The 18,952-nt window shown below is 37.8% G+C and overlaps 1 protein-coding gene across 1 annotated transcript in view; it reads right to left on the bottom strand.

Annotated features, from left to right (window-relative positions):
* The window catches only part of MBTPS1 (Membrane-bound transcription factor site-1 protease), a 48,893-nt gene extending 33,685 nt beyond the window's left edge, over positions 1 to 15,208 (bottom strand). Inside the window, exons 1-5 of the mRNA XM_012945293.3 lie at positions 14,920 to 15,208; positions 13,510 to 13,680; positions 10,989 to 11,146; positions 5,446 to 5,590; positions 340 to 374 (exon numbers count right to left, since the gene is read on the bottom strand). Of these exons, the coding sequence (XP_012800747.2) occupies positions 340 to 374; positions 5,446 to 5,590; positions 10,989 to 11,146; positions 13,510 to 13,609 (438 nt within the window). The 5' untranslated portion in view covers positions 13,610 to 13,680; positions 14,920 to 15,208. The remainder of the gene's footprint in view (positions 1 to 339; positions 375 to 5,445; positions 5,591 to 10,988; positions 11,147 to 13,509; positions 13,681 to 14,919) is intronic.
* Positions 15,209 to 18,952: the final 3,744 nt, after the last annotated feature.

Below are 18,952 nucleotides of genomic sequence, written 5' to 3'. Positions count from 1 at the left end.
AAATGATATAATATTCGAGATATTTTAGTACCGTATGTTTTTGTCGAGCAACCATCCTTTTTTAAAAAAAGGTACTCCTAACCTTCTCGTCATTATTATTATTATTATTATTATTATTATTATTATTATTATTATTACAAAACAGTGAGCATTTGTATTTTCGCTAACTCAGCGAGATTTATGTGATTTCAAACAGTCAAAATAGGACTGTGCATTAAAACCGATGATCATCATTCAATTATGTATTGTATCTAATATCTCACAGGAACACAGAGATAATATATCTAAATACAATGATCAAAACAAAATGATTATCAACGTTGATAAACAAACACCTACCAGTTTTAAATTTCGTCTTGAATCAAAGCGATTAGCTAAAAAAGTAAACAAAATAATGAAATATCATGTAGTTTTTTAATGGATTGCATGTTCACAAAAAGAAAATTCCTAAAATAAAATCAGTTTCTGGATGAAAAGATAAACAATCTTTCATAATATTTAATAAAATTACTAAACCCAGCATTTTTGAACTTTTTTTCCGTTCATTCCATGAATTAATACGCTATGTACGAGTGTAGTTTTCACAGAGGACTTCATTTTAATCATTTAAAGTTACCTACCTACATATACAATCTATAAATATAACATTTCAATAGTTGAAATCATGATTCAAATGAAGCTAGACCACCATAGAAAAACTGGAAGTACTGGATGGCCGTTTCGTTCTACCGTGGGACTCCTCAGCGGTGCGCATCCACGATCCCACGCGCGGGATTCGAACCCAGGGCCTTCCGCCTCGCGCGCGGACGCTTAACCTACTCGACCACTGAGGCGGCATCCAATGGTGTTAATGTCTAACCTCAACGTTTCCTTTTACACACAGTCGCGTCATCTATTTAGCTACTGAGTTCATGATGTAGGTGTGTGTTAGTGGTAATTGCGATACCCTACCACACCGAATCATGTGGTGAAATAAGCCTACGAACTTGTTATTAGGCCAAATAATACGACTACTATATCGTCGTTTCATTAACTAATAAGAATATTTCTGATGTTGATTTGTAGGACTTTTATTGTCATTTTGTACAAAAACATCGTCATAGCCTATCACATGTATAATTGAGCTTTCAGTTATATCACAAGTGTTAAATCATTTCACTTTGATGAACTGATTTGTGATAAATTGTCATTGCAGGTTTTGTTGTCTTCATTTGTCGTTGTATTCAACCTATCCCTAACAGCTACGAGACATGACAAGTTATCAACGACATCAATGCACGTGAACAATAAAGGATATTAATTTGGCTGGAGAAAAATCGGAAATGTGGATCAACTAAATTCCAAGAATGACAAAAAATTCCTAGAAGGATAGTATTAAGACTTTATTAAAATGCTTGTGACTGAGAGCAATATTAGGCAGTAGGATTAGGATGCACAATGCCAATAGATACTAATCAAATATAGACATCTCGATCCCTCACAAATGAATTATAATTCATTCTCGTTGCACAATCTGGTAGTTATCCGGACACACTAGCTGAGTGGACAACCCGTTGACATTTAAAGTGGAAAGTACAAGGTTCGAGTATCGGAAAGATATGGCCGATTCTGAACTATGTTACTAAATATCTCCAAATGTTAATAGCAATTCCTGAGGAGATCCAAACCAGGTAGTCAATATTTGAGAACAAATCTCAGATAAACAAACAATAACATTATGGATTAATGTTACACATTTCTGTATGATTCTTATTTTCTTGTAACTTACTTTTACACCAGTAAACACCATTCATCTGAACAGACGATGACTAGGTATAAGTGATACACTTCAATTAATAAAGATTTATAATTTCAATAACCAAATTACCATCTATCCTTTTGAATCAACTATACCTTCTGTATTTTGCATTTGTATACAGAACGATGAAACAATTGTTACTTTCACAATTGATTATAAATTTTATATTCAAATATCTTTAGTGGGAAATGTTCAACCACTTTAATACATAAACTATATTCCTTCAAATAATGCAGATATCATCAAAGAACTTGCACTAAAATGTTGTTATGTTTGTGAAGATAGATCTTATTGATCATCGAATGATTACGTTATCAATCAGTCAAACTTATTTATAAATGCCTTTTTATCAAAAACGTCTTGTTTTAAATAACGAATAATGTCAACTGCTTCTATAATAAAGGCAAATATTGCGTAAGTTGTAACTTTCAGGATTACCTTACAAAGAATTATCATTGATATTTTTATTGTAATAATTACTAAACACATGAATTGTTGTATCTTTGAGTTCCTCTAGCAGTAAGCTTTCGAATGATTCATTAAATAATTACTCAATTTATTATTATTCAAATATGGACCCATAACTGAGTTCTCTTTCATTCATAGGATATTCATGTCTATATTATAATGTTTTTTATTTGTGTATGTGGTGTAGCGGTTAGCACTCTGGACTCTGAATCCAGCGACCCCAGTTTGTGTCTCGGCGAGGCCTCGTGCTATGGGCACTTTGCCGCCAAATGCCCTGGTATGGCCGAGAGTGGGGTGGGCCCGCCCTCCCTCTCTAAATGCTCTCACACAGCCACGCGTATACAGCCTCTGCCAGGGAAGTCCTACTCACTGCCTTCTCGTGGCGGGGGTGTTGTTTACGAAAATGAGAGGACGAAAAGCGAATGTTCGGCGCTTTAACCGGATCCCAAACCAGTGGTACACATGGGCTCCAGTATCCTGCGGGAACAAATGGCGTATGAACCAATCGTTGGTCACCGGCTACCATGGGACTGCATCTCCTCACGATGCTCCACTGCCTTGTGGATCAGACCTTTAGGTCAAAGGCTCGGGGTGTGGCCCCCTAAGAAAACCACCTGCTTCGGTCTGGGCACCCGGGCAGTATCACAGCCCACACACACACAAATATGGTGTGGCGCATATATATTTGGTGCCCTCTTGTACCAATATTTATGTGTTCAAATAATAATAATAATAATAAGGAAGTATGATTTACAGTATATAAATGTATACGAAATTGAACTTTACAAACAGAATTTGTCTATATATTGTGTTGAAAACTGTTCTGGAAAGTAAGCTTGAGAAGACTGAGTTCTAGACCTACTACAGATGTTAAGTATTGACTTAACTATAGTTGAATTAGTGTTCAAGGGGAGATTATTGTATTATAGGTTAGCAGTAGGTCATTGATCTTACATGGGCAATTTAAGTGTAATAATCGACATTTGGACTAGAGAGAGATTAGATTATACCACTGCTCGTCAGAATAAACAGGCTGATCACACGGACCCCAGATATAATATAAGATATTAGTTCCCGTTGATATCACAACATTTACAACGCGATCGATAAAAGCATCTAATTGGTTAGCATATAACGAATGGTTTCCTTTTAGAATTTTTGAAAAGTACCCTCAAAGAAGTGCCAGAAAACTTACAGTTACGAAAAGTTTCATCTGATGACGTCATACTTTCGAAGTAGAAACATTTAAGTCAGTCAGTAACAACGTAGAACTTCGTACGGACGTACATCAGTTCGAGTCACCATACCACATTAGCACAGAGATGCAGTTGTCGATTCAAACTACGTAGTGGTAGAGGTAGTAAGAGTATAAGCAGTAATCGGAATCATTAGGGCTTGAAGATGTTATACGAGGAGTATAATACAGTGAAATAAATTTGGAAAGAAAATAAGGGAAATGAAGAATTCAAAAGTATAGAATTTGGGAGAACACAAAGAGTGGATGCACCTGCGCCATTGCAAACGATTTTGAGCCATGTCACTCACGGTCTCTAACCATCGGTTGCTATCATCTCGCGGTCCCCAACCAGGTAGTCTACACCTACCAACATGGCTCAGTCCATTTGTCAGTGACTGAAGTATTTTTAATACTGTTATTCTTGTAGGCTTTTATCCAACTCATGAACTGTTGATACATTTTTTTACCGTTTATGAATTACGGTGATGTTAATTAATGACATAACTGTTAGCCAAGTTTTAATATACAACAAATGACCTAGCTCAGTATCGATTTTGAGACTTGTTATTTATTGTACGTCGTACTATTCTAATAAATGTATAATAATTATGTTTTTTTAAGACTAAATAATACAAAGTACATTATTTAACCTTTCTAGTGTTTTGGTTGGTAGATTGAAAATGGAAGAGGAATATCGCGTAAACAATCAATTGTTTATAGTATATACATATTAGCTGCGTTACCATTTCTAGTAGGTATGGAAAGCAAATTCACGAGAGTATATGTAACAGTAAACACATTTTTAGAAACCAATGATTCAAAAAGATGGGTTACCATTTTCATAAGTTCACTTTCTTAGTGATTGCCTTTGATTAACTTATCATATACGATGTTTTTGAAACCATTTAAATCATAAACTGATCTTAACTAGACCCCCCAGTGAAAACCTGAAAACACTGGGTGGTCATTTCGTTTTATTATGGGACTCTTCCGAAATGTACGTCTACGAACCCGCACGTTAGAATCGAACGCGGAGCCCTTGGTTTAGAGCGTGAACACTTAACCTGTAGAACAATGAGACAGTACCCAATAGAGCTAAAGTCTAACTTCAATTAATCCATGATCTTGCACAACCCTTCACCAGTTCTCTGTGGTAAATAACTGTCTCACACACAATAAAGATCGGTCACAGTTTTGCACTTAAACTGTTTGTTGAAAAAAGACCTGAATCAGTAAGTAGTATTTGTAATACGATTGATTCCATGTAAATTAAGAAGCACAAGATAAGTGTTTTGTCCTACAAGCATGCGACACACCAACAATGCACATCAATGATATCCACTAGAAATATCTAACCCAAGAACTTCAAGTCACACAGCGAACACTTAATCAACCTTCAATAGTAATAATTATTATAAAATTTGTGTGTAGAGTTAGATAGTGCTAGAAAGTCCAAACTAAATAAAGAGATATTCTTAGGGGCCCATTTATTCACGGAGCCTTTAATATAGAGCTAAAGTCCATGAAGCAGGAGAGTAACGTCAAAATAAATCATCCCATGGTAGTCGATGAGCGAAATAGGTTAATATATTATTCATCCCCTTAAGCTCCAGAAGATCATGTACACTACTGATTTAGAATCAGTGTTTTCCAACTTCCTTAAGTTTTATTATTCATTAATCCGGTATAAGGGCCAGACGTTCGCTTCTCGTCCTACCCCTTTCATAAAAAACATGCCCCCCCCTCGCGTAAGGGTATTAAGACTTCCCTGGCGAAGGCTAGAAACGTATGTTCATTTGAGATCATCACAGTAAGAGAGCGGACTCTTACTACCTTCAGTTCTATGGGGGGATCCGGACCTATCGTAAACTTCTACATACATTTCATGATCCAATTCTGTTAACAAACAAATCACAAATAAAAATATATATCATTAACTTACAATTGTGCGAAAATTCCTCATCATTTATGTCATAGTTTAGAAGAACACGATTTATTTGTTTCTGTGGTGAAACCGATTTTATTTGACTGATATTAGATAAGTATTGGATAAAATTGGATACATTCATACGACTGAGATTTAATGTCTAGAATTAATAAAATAATCTCAGATTATTTAGAATATAAAAATTGAGCTTTAAACGTCAGCAGAAATGCTGAATGGCATGATAACGAGCTAGTTAGACTTATTGATCTTTACAGTATAAAGGTAATTTGTGTAACCTATACTATACTAAGTGTGAACACCATTTGGACAGACATTTTATTAGATAATTCAAATAAAGCAGGAACAATGACGGTAGAAAAATAATACGAATTCATTTGTTATGTTATCTTTATCCATGTAAAACCCAGAATTAATAGTATGAATTGTATCATTATTACTAATAATGACAAAAACATTATACTTGTTGAACAAGTCAGCAGCTTTTTGAACTCGGTAATTAAGTGAATAATACTTTGCCACTTGAAGTGAAAGTTGTTGGGTTTGAGTTTCAATGCTAATCAATAATCCAACTATTCGATGGATCAAGATAATATATCGCATTAATTTATTCTACACAACCGATTGGCATCACTAGCGTTCGCAGTTAATGTGAAGTAAAAACCGTGTGTATGAGTAGACGATTGTTTATTTAGCGGTGGCTTAGTGGTTAAGGCGTCCAACTTATAGCTACTAAGTCTTGAGTTTGAGCTCCGCTCCACATACTTAAGTTTGGCTAACCGACTAGTATCATTAACACTCACACTTAGATTGTGAACCATATCCAAGTACCTGGAGAATGAGATAAGTAGATATTTAAGAGAGTAAAGAAAGTAAAATGTACACTGAAGCTGACGTTAAGCAAATACCATATGATTTTAACTCAAGATGACAAAAAATTAAGTAAGGTTGTGTATAGTATTAATCAAAGAGCTAAAATCCCGACCGTTGTTGCTACCTTGACGTGGTGGTCGGGCTTGCCTATCGTGATGAAGCAACCGAGCTATACTGGCTGGAACAACCGCTCCTCAAGGTCCTACCATGTCAGACAGGTCGGTTGAAGAGCGGTAAGACTAAAAGCAACAAACCCAAGGTCCGAAGGCGAAGTCGTACTGCTGACTGTACAGAGGTATGACAGCAGTAAGGTGTTTCCTTCAGACAACCAGCATGACAGCGACGCTACCTTACCACAAGGAGGGGTGGGGTTAGAAAAAGTCGACCTTATAAATACACACTTCGCCTTATCCCACGGATATCCATCTCCGGCGGTAAGATCTCAACAAGTACGGAATTAACCCAAAGATTACTCATAAAAAGGTCGTGTGTGACCGACCTCAAGCAGATGTTTCTTGGGCATTGCTGTCACACTCTCAGGTCACTAAGACCACCTCTAATCCAATTTCCTTTTCAGGTACCTCCAGAAGAACCCTTCCACGGTGTGGGCAACCGGGAAGTGATAACCGCCCTCATACCTCTAACAGCACTCAAGACCACTGTATTCATAATCAACTTCCTCTTCAATTCCTATTATTCGTCCTACATCGACTTTCAACTCTAAACTTCCTCTTTCGGCTTCCTCCTCAAGTGTCACCGTAGCCAACGATTCTAGTGCTCAAAACTCTGTCCTAGGTCTACTGAAACCTCGCTCCAAACTACACATTGGAGCCTTCAACGTACACACACTATGTCAAATTGGTCAGCAGGGCTCCTTGGCTGAAACCCTAGAATCTCGTACCATTGATGTATGCTGTGTCTCCGAAACACGCATACAGGATCCTAGTGTGGTCATTCACTTGACCTTACCTTGGAAAAACGGAGAGCCAACGAGATACACCCTACGTATATCTGGTGACCCGATGGCCAGTTCTCGTGGACTGGCAGGTGTAGGCATAGCACTAAGCATGAGGGCGGAACAAACACTGCTAGAGTGGATCCCCGTCAACAGTCGTCTATGTGCTGTTCGGCTAAACGGCTCCGTAAGAACTCGAAAGGATAGGGACACACGTCGTTGCCTTTTCGTCGTTTCTGCCTACGCTCCCACTGACTGCAGCTCAGATGATGTGAAAGATGAATTTTACAGAAAGCTGTCTGAACTTCTTCAGAAAGCTAAACGCTCAGACATAGTACTCGTAGGGGGTGACTTTAATGCTCAGATAGGTAGCTTAAACCAAACAGAAAGGCATTTAGGTGGATATTTTAGCATTCCGGCACAGCGAACAGATAATGGTGACCGTCTGCTCCAACTGTGCTCAGACAATCGCTTATTTTTAGCAAACATAAATTTTAAGCATAAGGAGAGACATCGTCTAACATGGAGATTCCCTACACCAAACCAACGATGGACTCAAATAGACCATATTGCCATCAGTCATCGTTGGAGAGGATCTGTAGAAGATTGTCGCTCATTCTGGAGTACCTGCTTGGACTCCGACCACGCCCTAATACGGGCACGCATCTGCTTGCGCCTCACTGGACGCGAAAAAGCCACAGTAAAAAGACCCATTTGAACCGAACTGAGTGGCGAGGAAACCAAAAGTAGGTTCCAGGAACAAGTGAGGTCACGATTAGGTAGTTCTGAAAACGAGGTTGACCCAGTTGTTGCTTGGAAATCTATACAAACTGCTGTGGAAACAGCAGTGACATCTATCAGTGATTTAAACCACAGAGTTTCAAAGAACCAGTGGATTTCTTCAAAGTCTATCACACTGATGGATTCTCGCAAACTCGTCCCATCAGGTTCCGAACATGATGAAGAGCGACAACAAACCAGATCTAGGTTAAGAAAAAGTCTAAGAAACGACCGTGAGCAGTGGTGGGCAATGAAAGCAAAAGAGATGGAAAAGCCGGCGGCTATAGGGAACACAAGACAGCTTTACAGACTAATAAAAGAAACTGGAATTAATAAGTCAAGTGTAAGTGAGATTATATCGGAAAAAGACGACACTCTCATCTGCTCTCAGTCCAGACGTTTGGAACGATGGGCGGAACATTTCAGAGAACAGTTCAGCTGGCCTTCAGCTACTCTACAACTACCCTCCATTCCCAGACAGTGTGAATGGAACATTGAAGTAGGTCCCCCAACTCTTGCTGAAGTTCAAAAGGCTATAGTTAATCTGAAACCAGGAAGGGCAGCTGGTCCAGATGGACTGGCTCCAGAGGTCTTTAAGGATGGTGGTCCAATTTTAGCGATTAGGTTGACTAATATTTTAGCTAAAATCTGGGAGTTAGACGTTATCCCATCTGACTGGTCGCAATCACTTATCGTCCCAATATATAAGAAAGGGTCAAAATCATCCTGTGACAACCATAGAGGGATTAGTTTAACTAATATAATATCTAAAATACTAGTCACGATAATTATCAGACGCCTAAGTAAGACTCGTGAACTGCAAACACAAGAGAATCACGCTAGCTTCAGACCTGGTCGTGGCTGCATCGACCACATATTCACCATTCGTCAGATTCTAGAATACAGGCATACTTATCGGCGTCCGACAATGGTGGTCTTTCTTGACTTAAAAGCAGCATTTGACTTCGCAGACCGCGAGATTCTGTGGCAGTGTCTGTCACTGAAAGGCGTACCTCGGAAGTACATAAACCTTGTAAAGGCTCTTTACTCGAACACTACTAGTCGAGTCAGAGCTTATGGCGAACTGTCATCTACTTTTGCAACCTCAAGTGGTGTCCGTCAAGGCTGTTCACTTTCTCCATTTTTGTTTAACTTCATCATAGATCTACTGATGGAAATAACTTTCTCGTCGACTGAGTTCTCGGGTATTGATCTCCATCCAGGAGGTCCGCTTATCGACTTAGAATACGCAGATGACAGTCCTGTTTGGTGAAGACGCTGATGAAATGCAGAGTCTTTTGGTAGCACTAAGTAACAATGCCAGAATGTTTGAAATGCGCTTCTCTCCCTCTAAATGCAAGTTGTTGCTTCAGAACTGGTCTGCGTCAACACCTGAACTAATGATAGGGAGTGAAGTAGTCGAACGCGTTGACAATTTCACTTATCTTGGAAGTCTGATCAGCCCTAATGGGTTGGTATCGGACGAAATCTCAGCACGGATTTGAAAAGCTCGTTTGGCTTTTGCCAACTTACGTCACCTGTGGCGAAGGCGAGATATCCGTCTATCAATAAAAGGTCGGGTATACTGCGCGGCAGTCCGTTCTGTTTTAATTTACGGCAGCGAAACATGGCAACTAAGAGTAGAAGACACTCGTAAGCTGTTCGTTTTTGACCACAGATGCCTTAGAAATATTGCTGGCGTCTGCTGGGATCACTGGGTAAGTAATAGTGAGGTTAGACGCAGGGTATTAGGGAATGATGGTAAATCAGTTGATGAGGTTATGAATCTTCATCGACTGAGATGGTTGGGCCACGTGTTACCTATGCCTGAACACCGATTACCACGACGTGCAATGCTATCCGGTATTGGAAATGGTTGGAAGAAAGTTAGGGGCGGCCAAACCAAAACGTGGCATCAGTGCTTGAAGTCACTAACTTCTAGTCTGAGCCATGTTGGTAGATGCAGACTACTTGGTTGGGGTCCGCGTGACTATCGTAACCAATGGTTGGAGACTGTCGGTGACATGGCTCAGAATCGATCACAATGGCGTCGGTGTATACACTCCCTGTCTTCCCTTAAACTATGAGATTAAAATCGCTTCATATCTTTCTTTCTACGAACTAATTCTTTCTTCTTGTACTATATCTCTATATGCAATCTTTCTCTTACATATTACTACCTTTGACCTAACCACTGCTATGAATCCGGTGTTCATCTTGTTGTGCTGATGCGGTATGGCAACCTGGACCGATGCACATATATGCCTGGTCCTACGTTGTAGCTGACTGACTGACTGAAAGAGCTAAAAACTTCAATCTATGTAAGGGGTCAAGTTGGACTGTATGAAATTGATGTTAAATTAAAATAGATAACTTTTATACCCAATTCTTCATGACGTAAAGTGATTTATTACCTGTTATACACTAATTGAGGCTACTAAGTCAGAAAACTCGCTTACCAACTGTAGATTAATATACTTTGAATCAAGTAAGACTAGTTATACTATGCAGTTACCAAAATTAGTGTAGACAAGGTAGAGTTCGAACTTAAGGCTTACTGACTAAAATTTCACAACCTTAACTACTGAGTTACCGCTTTATGTAGTCGGAAAATAAAAATGTTCACACAGTTTTTAAGGATCAATTCCTGATCCTCATCAACACGTAATATTAAAAAGGATGCATGCATTTAATAACTTTTTTTGATTTTTTCAAATGTTTTACAGAATAAAAATGAGGGATCTTCATGAGGAGTAAGAATATCAACTGTTACAGTTATCTACCGGTTAGGGTATGATTTCGATTGATTGTGTGATTTGAAAATGAAAGCACTTGAAGTAGACCTACAATACTGTTTGTTCCATGGGTAGGGAGGAACTTAAACATAATTACAAAACGCAAATCAATTCACATAATTAATTAGGCATTTTACCTTGATTACATCAAAATCACTTTTTTTCTCTATCGCATTAGATGGTGGATACCATCTCTCCATTATGGAATAATTTAATGGGAACGAATTGAGTATGGATTTCAGAAAACGATGACGAGATTGTGCACAGGAATGTTTATAATAACTGATGATGAATTCTAGAACAAGTAAAAATAATGAATATATTAAATACACTATTTATTTATTATAAGAAAAGTGAATAAGACTCGAATTTGTTCCAAAATATATTCGTATAGAAAATTCTAAGTACTGTGTTGTGCTCATGATCCAAGTAATGACAAAAGTTTTTCAACCATAATACTAATACGTAAATATGTTATATATGTAGTCACTTATGTCAGTATTAAATGGGTAAATCTAAACTATAAGGGTAAGCTCCAGTGACTTAGAATAACCAGGAAAAACCCCTAACGCATTCAGCCAATTGGAATGCAGCAAGTATGAGTGGATAATTTAGTGTTAGGATTGAGATTCAAATTTAGTATGTTGGTTCAAGACCAGGATTTAGGTGCTGGACAGAAAAATTAAGACGTAGAGTTTAAGAATTGAGATTAGAATTAAGACTAAGATATACAGTTTAGTAACTGGAATGTGGAGTCCAGTATCTAAAGTTAGAATTAAGATGCCGGGTTTACGTTTCAAGGTTAGGGTTACGATTCAGGGTACAGGTAGATTAGCCGTAAAACATAATACCAATCCTTAAATCTTAAACTCGAATCCTAAATGCAGTCATAAATTCTCAACTCCAGATTTTAATTATGAAGCCCAAATATTAGCCCTAAGCCTAGGCTGGAGTATCTGATTCTACAAACAAATTAAGATATTTTTCTGTGTCAAATTATTCATAGTGTAATAAATGAATAATAGTTATTTCGTGAGATCTTCTACTTTATTATAGGCAGACGATATGCTGTTTTTATATATGCCACGTGACTGATGTGATTCGCATGCTTATCATTAACCAACCCTTATAGTTCAGCTTTACCATCAACTGCATAGAAGCTGAGTCATCTTCGATAGACGATTACATTCGATGATAATAAACTTCAAAAATGTTTGATAAATCATCATAAACTTATCAATTTAGATTATTGTAAGATGTTTACAATAAATATACGTTAATGAATGATACTGAGAGCATATGACGTCACCTATTTTGTAAATATCCGAGACTCAATGACTGGAAGTCGAACACATCAACTCTACAGCACCGAACTTGTTATGATAGCTTTTAAGCTACAGAAGTGTAAATCTGAGAAACAAATGAAAAGCAGCTAGAATAATGAAAAAATAAACACCGAAATGATGTTGTGTATCAAGCCGCTGAATAAACAAAAAATCTAGGAGACAGTCCAATACTGAAGAACTACATCATTTTATTTTCAGTGATCACGATTGCCTTTTCCAACAAGTATCGCTATGAAAAAATAGTTCTAAGCAAGGTGGCCAACGCGAATATTATTATGATAGGCCTTTGAATTTTTCAACGATTTAAATTTATTGCAAATATAAGAGAGAAAATTTAGCATAAACAATACTAAATAGCCAATTACTTTTATGACTGAAGCCAATAGATGCGGGAATTATATGGATTTGTTCAGGATACGGTAAGCTAACACTAGAAAGGTCGAAATCCTTAAAGTATTATTCCAATAAAACCTACAGCTACTCGAGGGAACGCAAAATAAGATTAATAGAAAGTAGACTTGATACTGACATTTTCAAGTGACCTTTACTGGCCTCTGAAAATCACTTTTTTATCATGTTGACTTTATGTAAGTGATGCAATGTTTGCAAATTACTTTTGGTAGTTACGTCTCCATTGACTGAACAAGAAGTGGCCTACGAACTTATTTCATCCAACAACCCAAGGGATTTATCATGTTAATTTTTATATTAGTGCTTTGAACTTTGTTGCACCAGAAAAGCTAGTAATATGGCTAGTGGTATTATCTATGATTTCAAATCATTTGGAGTATCAAACCAACAACACTGTCTCGTGAACAGCCATGTGTAATATCACCGCGTTTATCTATCTATTAACATTTGATACCCGAAAACTTTGTCGCATCAATCATTAAAAGCCTTGTCCATAACTAGAAGTAGATAAGACGTTTGTTTACTAAAACATAAAGCTCCACCTCATCATTAGTGCGATAGACGGTGAATTGTGAGAAAGATGAGTGAGGCATTAAAGTACCATCCTATGCCACTGGTAATCTTCAGATAAACTATTTTAGTAATGATATGACCAGGATTCAAATAACAGTTGTTTTGGAGTCCTAAATTAACTCATACAAATTCACGAAAAGCGAGAACTTAAAGTATGAATCTTGATATCACTTAAGCGAAGCTATCAAGTGGATATTTGGAATTGTATACTTGATGATATGGGCAACAATCAATAGAAAGCCACGTTGCTAAAAATGGACCTATTGACTGCTAAGCTCACCTGACCAAGAAAACATGAGAAAATTATTTTCAAAAAGTGTTCAGTTACCTGTTTCCACAACAGAAGAAACATATTCATAAGACGGCATCGAAAATCCAAGAGTAAGCAAGCATGTTAAGAAGGTTATTAAAATTAATGATAAATTCATTGAAAAAGCTAAAGTTCCCAATGTTTTAAGAAATGCCAGTAAAATCCATCATAGTTTCTTGCTAGCGAACACTACAAACAAAAGAAAAAACATTCACACAAATGAAGAAAATCGTGTTTTTTTATTCTTGAAAAGCACAACAGCTACAATAAACAATCATCGAGAGACAGTTTCGTTTTTTAATCATGGATATACGTTGGCCACAAAACAACATTGAAGAGAAATACTTGAGTAATAGGAAGACGTTGTATATTTTTAACAAACATTAGACAAGATACTTTTTAACTCAAAACACTTAATACATGTCAATGAGTAGAACATTTTACAGAACCAATAACCGGAAATGACGTGCAGTTTGTCAAGATTGACGGGTAACCATAATTCATTGCTATATTATTCAGTCAAAGAAACAATATGTTGCCTCATTTACACGATGAGACTGTAATTTACGTACGACGCTAAAATGACAGCTCACCTAGGTGCTAGGGCTAAAAGAGGGTAATATATTGATATGAGGAACTAGGGTTAGGATCTAGAGTTGGGAACTAAGATTCGTCCAGTTGATTCGTCAGACTAACTCTAAGTAGCAAACATATGATTACTTTTAGTGTCAGTTATTGGAATATGACTATTAAGGTAATGAAAGTGATTTTAGTGACCAAACTAGAGTACCGTACGAGTTTCTAGGATCTATAGACAGTATCCCGAATTAACCCACCTTAGCAATGATTTTCAGACGTTTATGTGCCAACTATGTGAGCCAATGAGTACACAAATACACGCAAGCGAAAATTAGCTGCTTTGTTGAGGAAAATAAGCTTGGATGTATCTTGTTACAACAGAGTTCATAATTATCCTGTCTGTCAACTTGAAAACTGATAAATTTTTACAACGGTTTTATCACTAAATGACAACCAGGAGCAGTTTTCACCATTTAAGTGGAAGCAAAGCATTTAGGTGGCCTTGAGAAACCCCAAAGCTAACTGGAAATGTGTTGACCTTTGAAACAATTTAGAATAATAAAGTAACATACATCCAAATTTACGAAGGCTTTCGGCATGGACTGACGTCTACTTATCGATAATTCGGCTTTTCATTACAACCTAACACCAGATGCGGTTAAATATTTATCTTTTCGCGTAGACTTGGAAAATTCGTACATAAACTTTACATCTGCCGTAATACGTATACAAGCGTATATGAATATCGTCTGGACCCAGATTCTTAGATATTTATCATTTTATAGATACATCAATGTTCCACATATTTTATGAAAAGTAAACGTTATAATATTGAGGATTTCGTCTCACGTCTGGGAGAAACTGATGAGACAAGAACAAGGTAAAAATTGATACAGCGCACCCATTTGAATTGCTGGTCAAGGTTGTAACCACTATCCAATATCGTTCAAATGGTTCAAATGGTTGTGGACGGAGTAGAAGAAGCTTTCGCTTAACAGGCCTCCGTGTCTAGTAGCAGGGGATCACCAATACCTCCAGGCAGGAACCTGTGTGTGTCAACTATAATAGATTAAAAAAAGGAAATTTGTAACTCATAATAAGATGTTATCCTTGATCCTTAAGAATAGGTCAAGTTTCCTCTTAAAGGACTTCAAGGAAGTCGCTTGGACTAGTTCAATCGGCACCGAATTCCAGCATTTAGCAAATACTAAGGAGTAGAAGTTGTGTCTACAGTCCGTTCTGCTCTTTTGTATCTCCGATTTCTGGGTGTTACCACTCAGATTTTTATTGGGACTAAGCTTAAGTAGGTGTTTAAGGGTACATCCAGAAGTGTTAAGAATACTATAAGCCATCAGAAGGTCACCTCTAAGACGCCTATACTCTAATGAGTAAAGGTTAAGTGATTGGAGACATAAGGTTTGAATTTGAGTCCCCGGACTGATTTCGTGGCTCGCCGTTGGATACGCCTCAGAGTATCCTTATCCTTTTCGAGTGAGGGAGGAAATACTAGGTTGCCATACTCTAAATGGAGACGAATAAAACTGTTGAAGATTGTGTAGAAAGTTCTTCCGTCAAACTGGCCAAAAATGCGCTTGTAATGAGCTTGTAGGGCCAGTGAAATGTCACTGAGCCCTAGCCAAATCATCCGGCAGTTGGATCACTGAATGTCGAACAGATCGTCGCTCCCTGCCAAGGTCATGTACAACCAACGCGCATTAGTTAATGGTATTCCGTGGACTGGCCCATGCGGCAGTGGTCTTACTTTCGCTTGTATCTACTTTAACTAATATATTTCTGTAATAACGTCCTTTGTGTTGTACAGTCTTCAAAGCATCTGTAGTACCTTGTAACGTCAATGGGGGTAGTCCACGTAAGGTGCTGACCACGAGTTGTGACTTCGACGTTAGTTGGTTCGTCACACCATTCACGTCTAACTCGAGTAGGCCTCCAATCATTTCGACATAGATCATCAACGTTGGTGATCTACACTGGTGAGCAAGACTTCGAATAACGCATTCCATCACTATAATCTTTATTATTGCATTCTATACTTATTCTTTTTCATTTTTATCATCGCCTATGTTAATCTATCACTGTGAACTTTCGTTGCTCCATGTCAATGTTGATTAGTATTTAAACTTAAATACTTAGTTCAATCGACAGAACTAACCAATCAACTACGATTATAATCGGCTATCGTGGTTCTTTAACAAGCATTAGCAGCATTTAAATGCTCCTGTGTAATATGTCTGTTAAATTATCAACCACTCGTGAGTATAGCCACAAGGCAACACGAACGCACATCTGTTTGTAACTTATCCACTGGTGTAAATAAGACAAGAATAACTATCGACTATAAATTCATCTTTCTGCTTAACCACTATCCACTAAAATGTTTTGCTTTTTTTACCACTGCCTGCCTAATTTCCAATTGCTGAGTTCTATGGCCAAACAGAGGATACGAATGCTAGAAATTTACGGTGAGTTTGAACTATAAATTTCCTGCAATCTTAGATCTCGTTTAGACTGTTCGTCAGGTAATGCTATGTATTCGGCTTACATTAATTCTGGACTTATACAAATTCAGTCTACAACGCTGTGTTAATCGAAAAATTTAATCAACAGTACCTCGTACATAACCCAGATTCAAACTACTGCCTACTTCATTACTTTAAGGCAAGAGTAACCCAGGCGAGTTTCATAATTTCATTAGATTATTTCGTACTATATTTATGATACGTGATAACACTTCGTAGTTGCTTTCACGTAAAGTAGTCATATATTCTGTCACTGCCGTCAAGTTTTAGTCGAAATCATGTACATTTATGACTCGTTAGTCGATATACTGTGGTAAAACATATTGCATGTACACGAGCACGCTTAGTCCATGTCCCAAGTACACACGTTTTCGTTCTTAATATGTCACTTAACGCTAGGTAATAAGCTCTTTGTATCAGCCTTTTACGAAATGGCCACGTTACCTGGACCCTCTAAACCTTAGTTACATTGGTGGTTACCATTTTAATTAATGTTTATTATACCCCTTGTATTTGCTGTTAATTCACACGGTAAATCACGGCTCGATTTCCTTATTACACGACAGTCATTTCAATTCTATTTTCGGTTTATTTACATGCCATACGGGTTTGGAAAATATCTAAACGTCCTCGAAAATTCTCCACGAACTCAACCATAGTTTTCGTATATGTTTTTATTCACACATCCAACTGTTACGCTAATCATACCTAAACGAACGTTCAGTGCAACTGTCAGTATACGTAAGAACGATGATATTTAGACTTGACATTGTAACACATCTGAACTATGGTAGTTGTTCTACTTCGATGTCGTACTTCATTTTATGAAGTATTGTTTCCTCGTGGCTGTTAGTTAACAGATGATTCCGGTACATCAATCGGCTGTTCAACTACTCGACGATTTACAACCTGTCCAATTCAATTGATGGTCTGACGACAATATCATTCGCGCGAATCATCAGTTTATGCAGTCGAGCGAATCTCCTGCAAACTGAAAACGATATTGTCGCCTCTATCCCAACACTGGCAGAGTTTTTCACGGGTATCATTGACATGAGTCCAGAGTGATACTCTTGGTTTCTTATGTTCTTTTCGATATTTTTCTGTTCACTAACCGAACAAACACGCAACACTCACTGTTTATCATCTTTTAGAGACTTCGTCGTTCCACCTTTGCTGTCGATTTGTAGCCTTCAACCCTTACTGACTGTAACAGCAGTCATCGACTTTTCAACCTCTGACTATAAGTTGGTCAATAGCTTCGCACAACGAAATCACGACAACTCTTCACGGTTATACTTCTGTACTTACGGTTAGTCTGTTAGATATACATATAACTAGAATTCGACACTAATTAATAGCTGTCAACGACACTGTCCGACTTACAACTTTAAACTAATGACAGTACAAATATGGACATCGATTGATAACACACTTATCCTACTATCGCTATAGCATCATTACTCTTGCGGCAGACTTAACGTTTGTCATCGGAGGAACTGAATTACTTGTCAAGGCTATATATTTCAGCGCGACTTGATAGAATAATAAAACGTTTTGTTCTTTTCATTATTTCTATGGTTAATCAATTTGCGTTTAAGCAACGTCCTACTAACATATTATGACTCGCTGTTTCCCGACCAGTTTCTGCTGCCTCCTTTCCATTTGTTTTACAGATAAGCAATACCTGGAGAATTTATAGTATTCGTTTGGCACTCACCGGCGCGCGACTGCTCCCAACATGTTTGGTACCGATTCAAACGGCCGCTGAATCTGGTGGGAGAGTATTGTAGGGTCAGTGAAATGTCACTGAGCCCTAGCCAAATCATCCGGCAGTTGGATCACTGAATGTCGAACAGATCGTCGCTCCCTGCCAAGGTCATGTACAACCAACACGCATTAGTTAATGGTATTCCGTGGACTGGCCCATGCGGCAGTGGTCTTACTTTCGCTTGTATCTACTTTAACTAATATATTTCTGTAATAACGTCCTTTGTGTTGTACAGTCTTCAAAGCATCTGTAGTACCTTGTAACGTCAATGGGGGTAGTCCACGTAAGGTGCTGACCACGAGTTGTGACTTCGACGTTAGTTGGTTCGTCACACCATTCACGTCTAACTCGAGTAGGCCTCCAATCATTTCGACATAGATCATCAACGTTGGTGATCTACAAGCTTTTTAAAAGTAATTGATTTATTTGCACTCATTTCATTATTTTGCTACAGCGTTCAGTCTCCGATGATAATCGATAAAATACGGTCTGATCATTTGATTGCATTAGTTCTGGACTGTCTGGCAGTTTTTTGTTGATCGATACCTCGTAATCTTTCATCATAAAGCAGTAG

Source organism: Schistosoma haematobium, chromosome 5, assembly GCF_000699445.3.
Source record: "Schistosoma haematobium chromosome 5, whole genome shotgun sequence".
NCBI classification, from domain to species: domain Eukaryota; kingdom Metazoa; phylum Platyhelminthes; class Trematoda; order Strigeidida; family Schistosomatidae; genus Schistosoma; species Schistosoma haematobium.
Note: the sequence above shows the minus strand (reverse complement) of the source record. Positions and strands in the feature narration are given on the sequence as shown.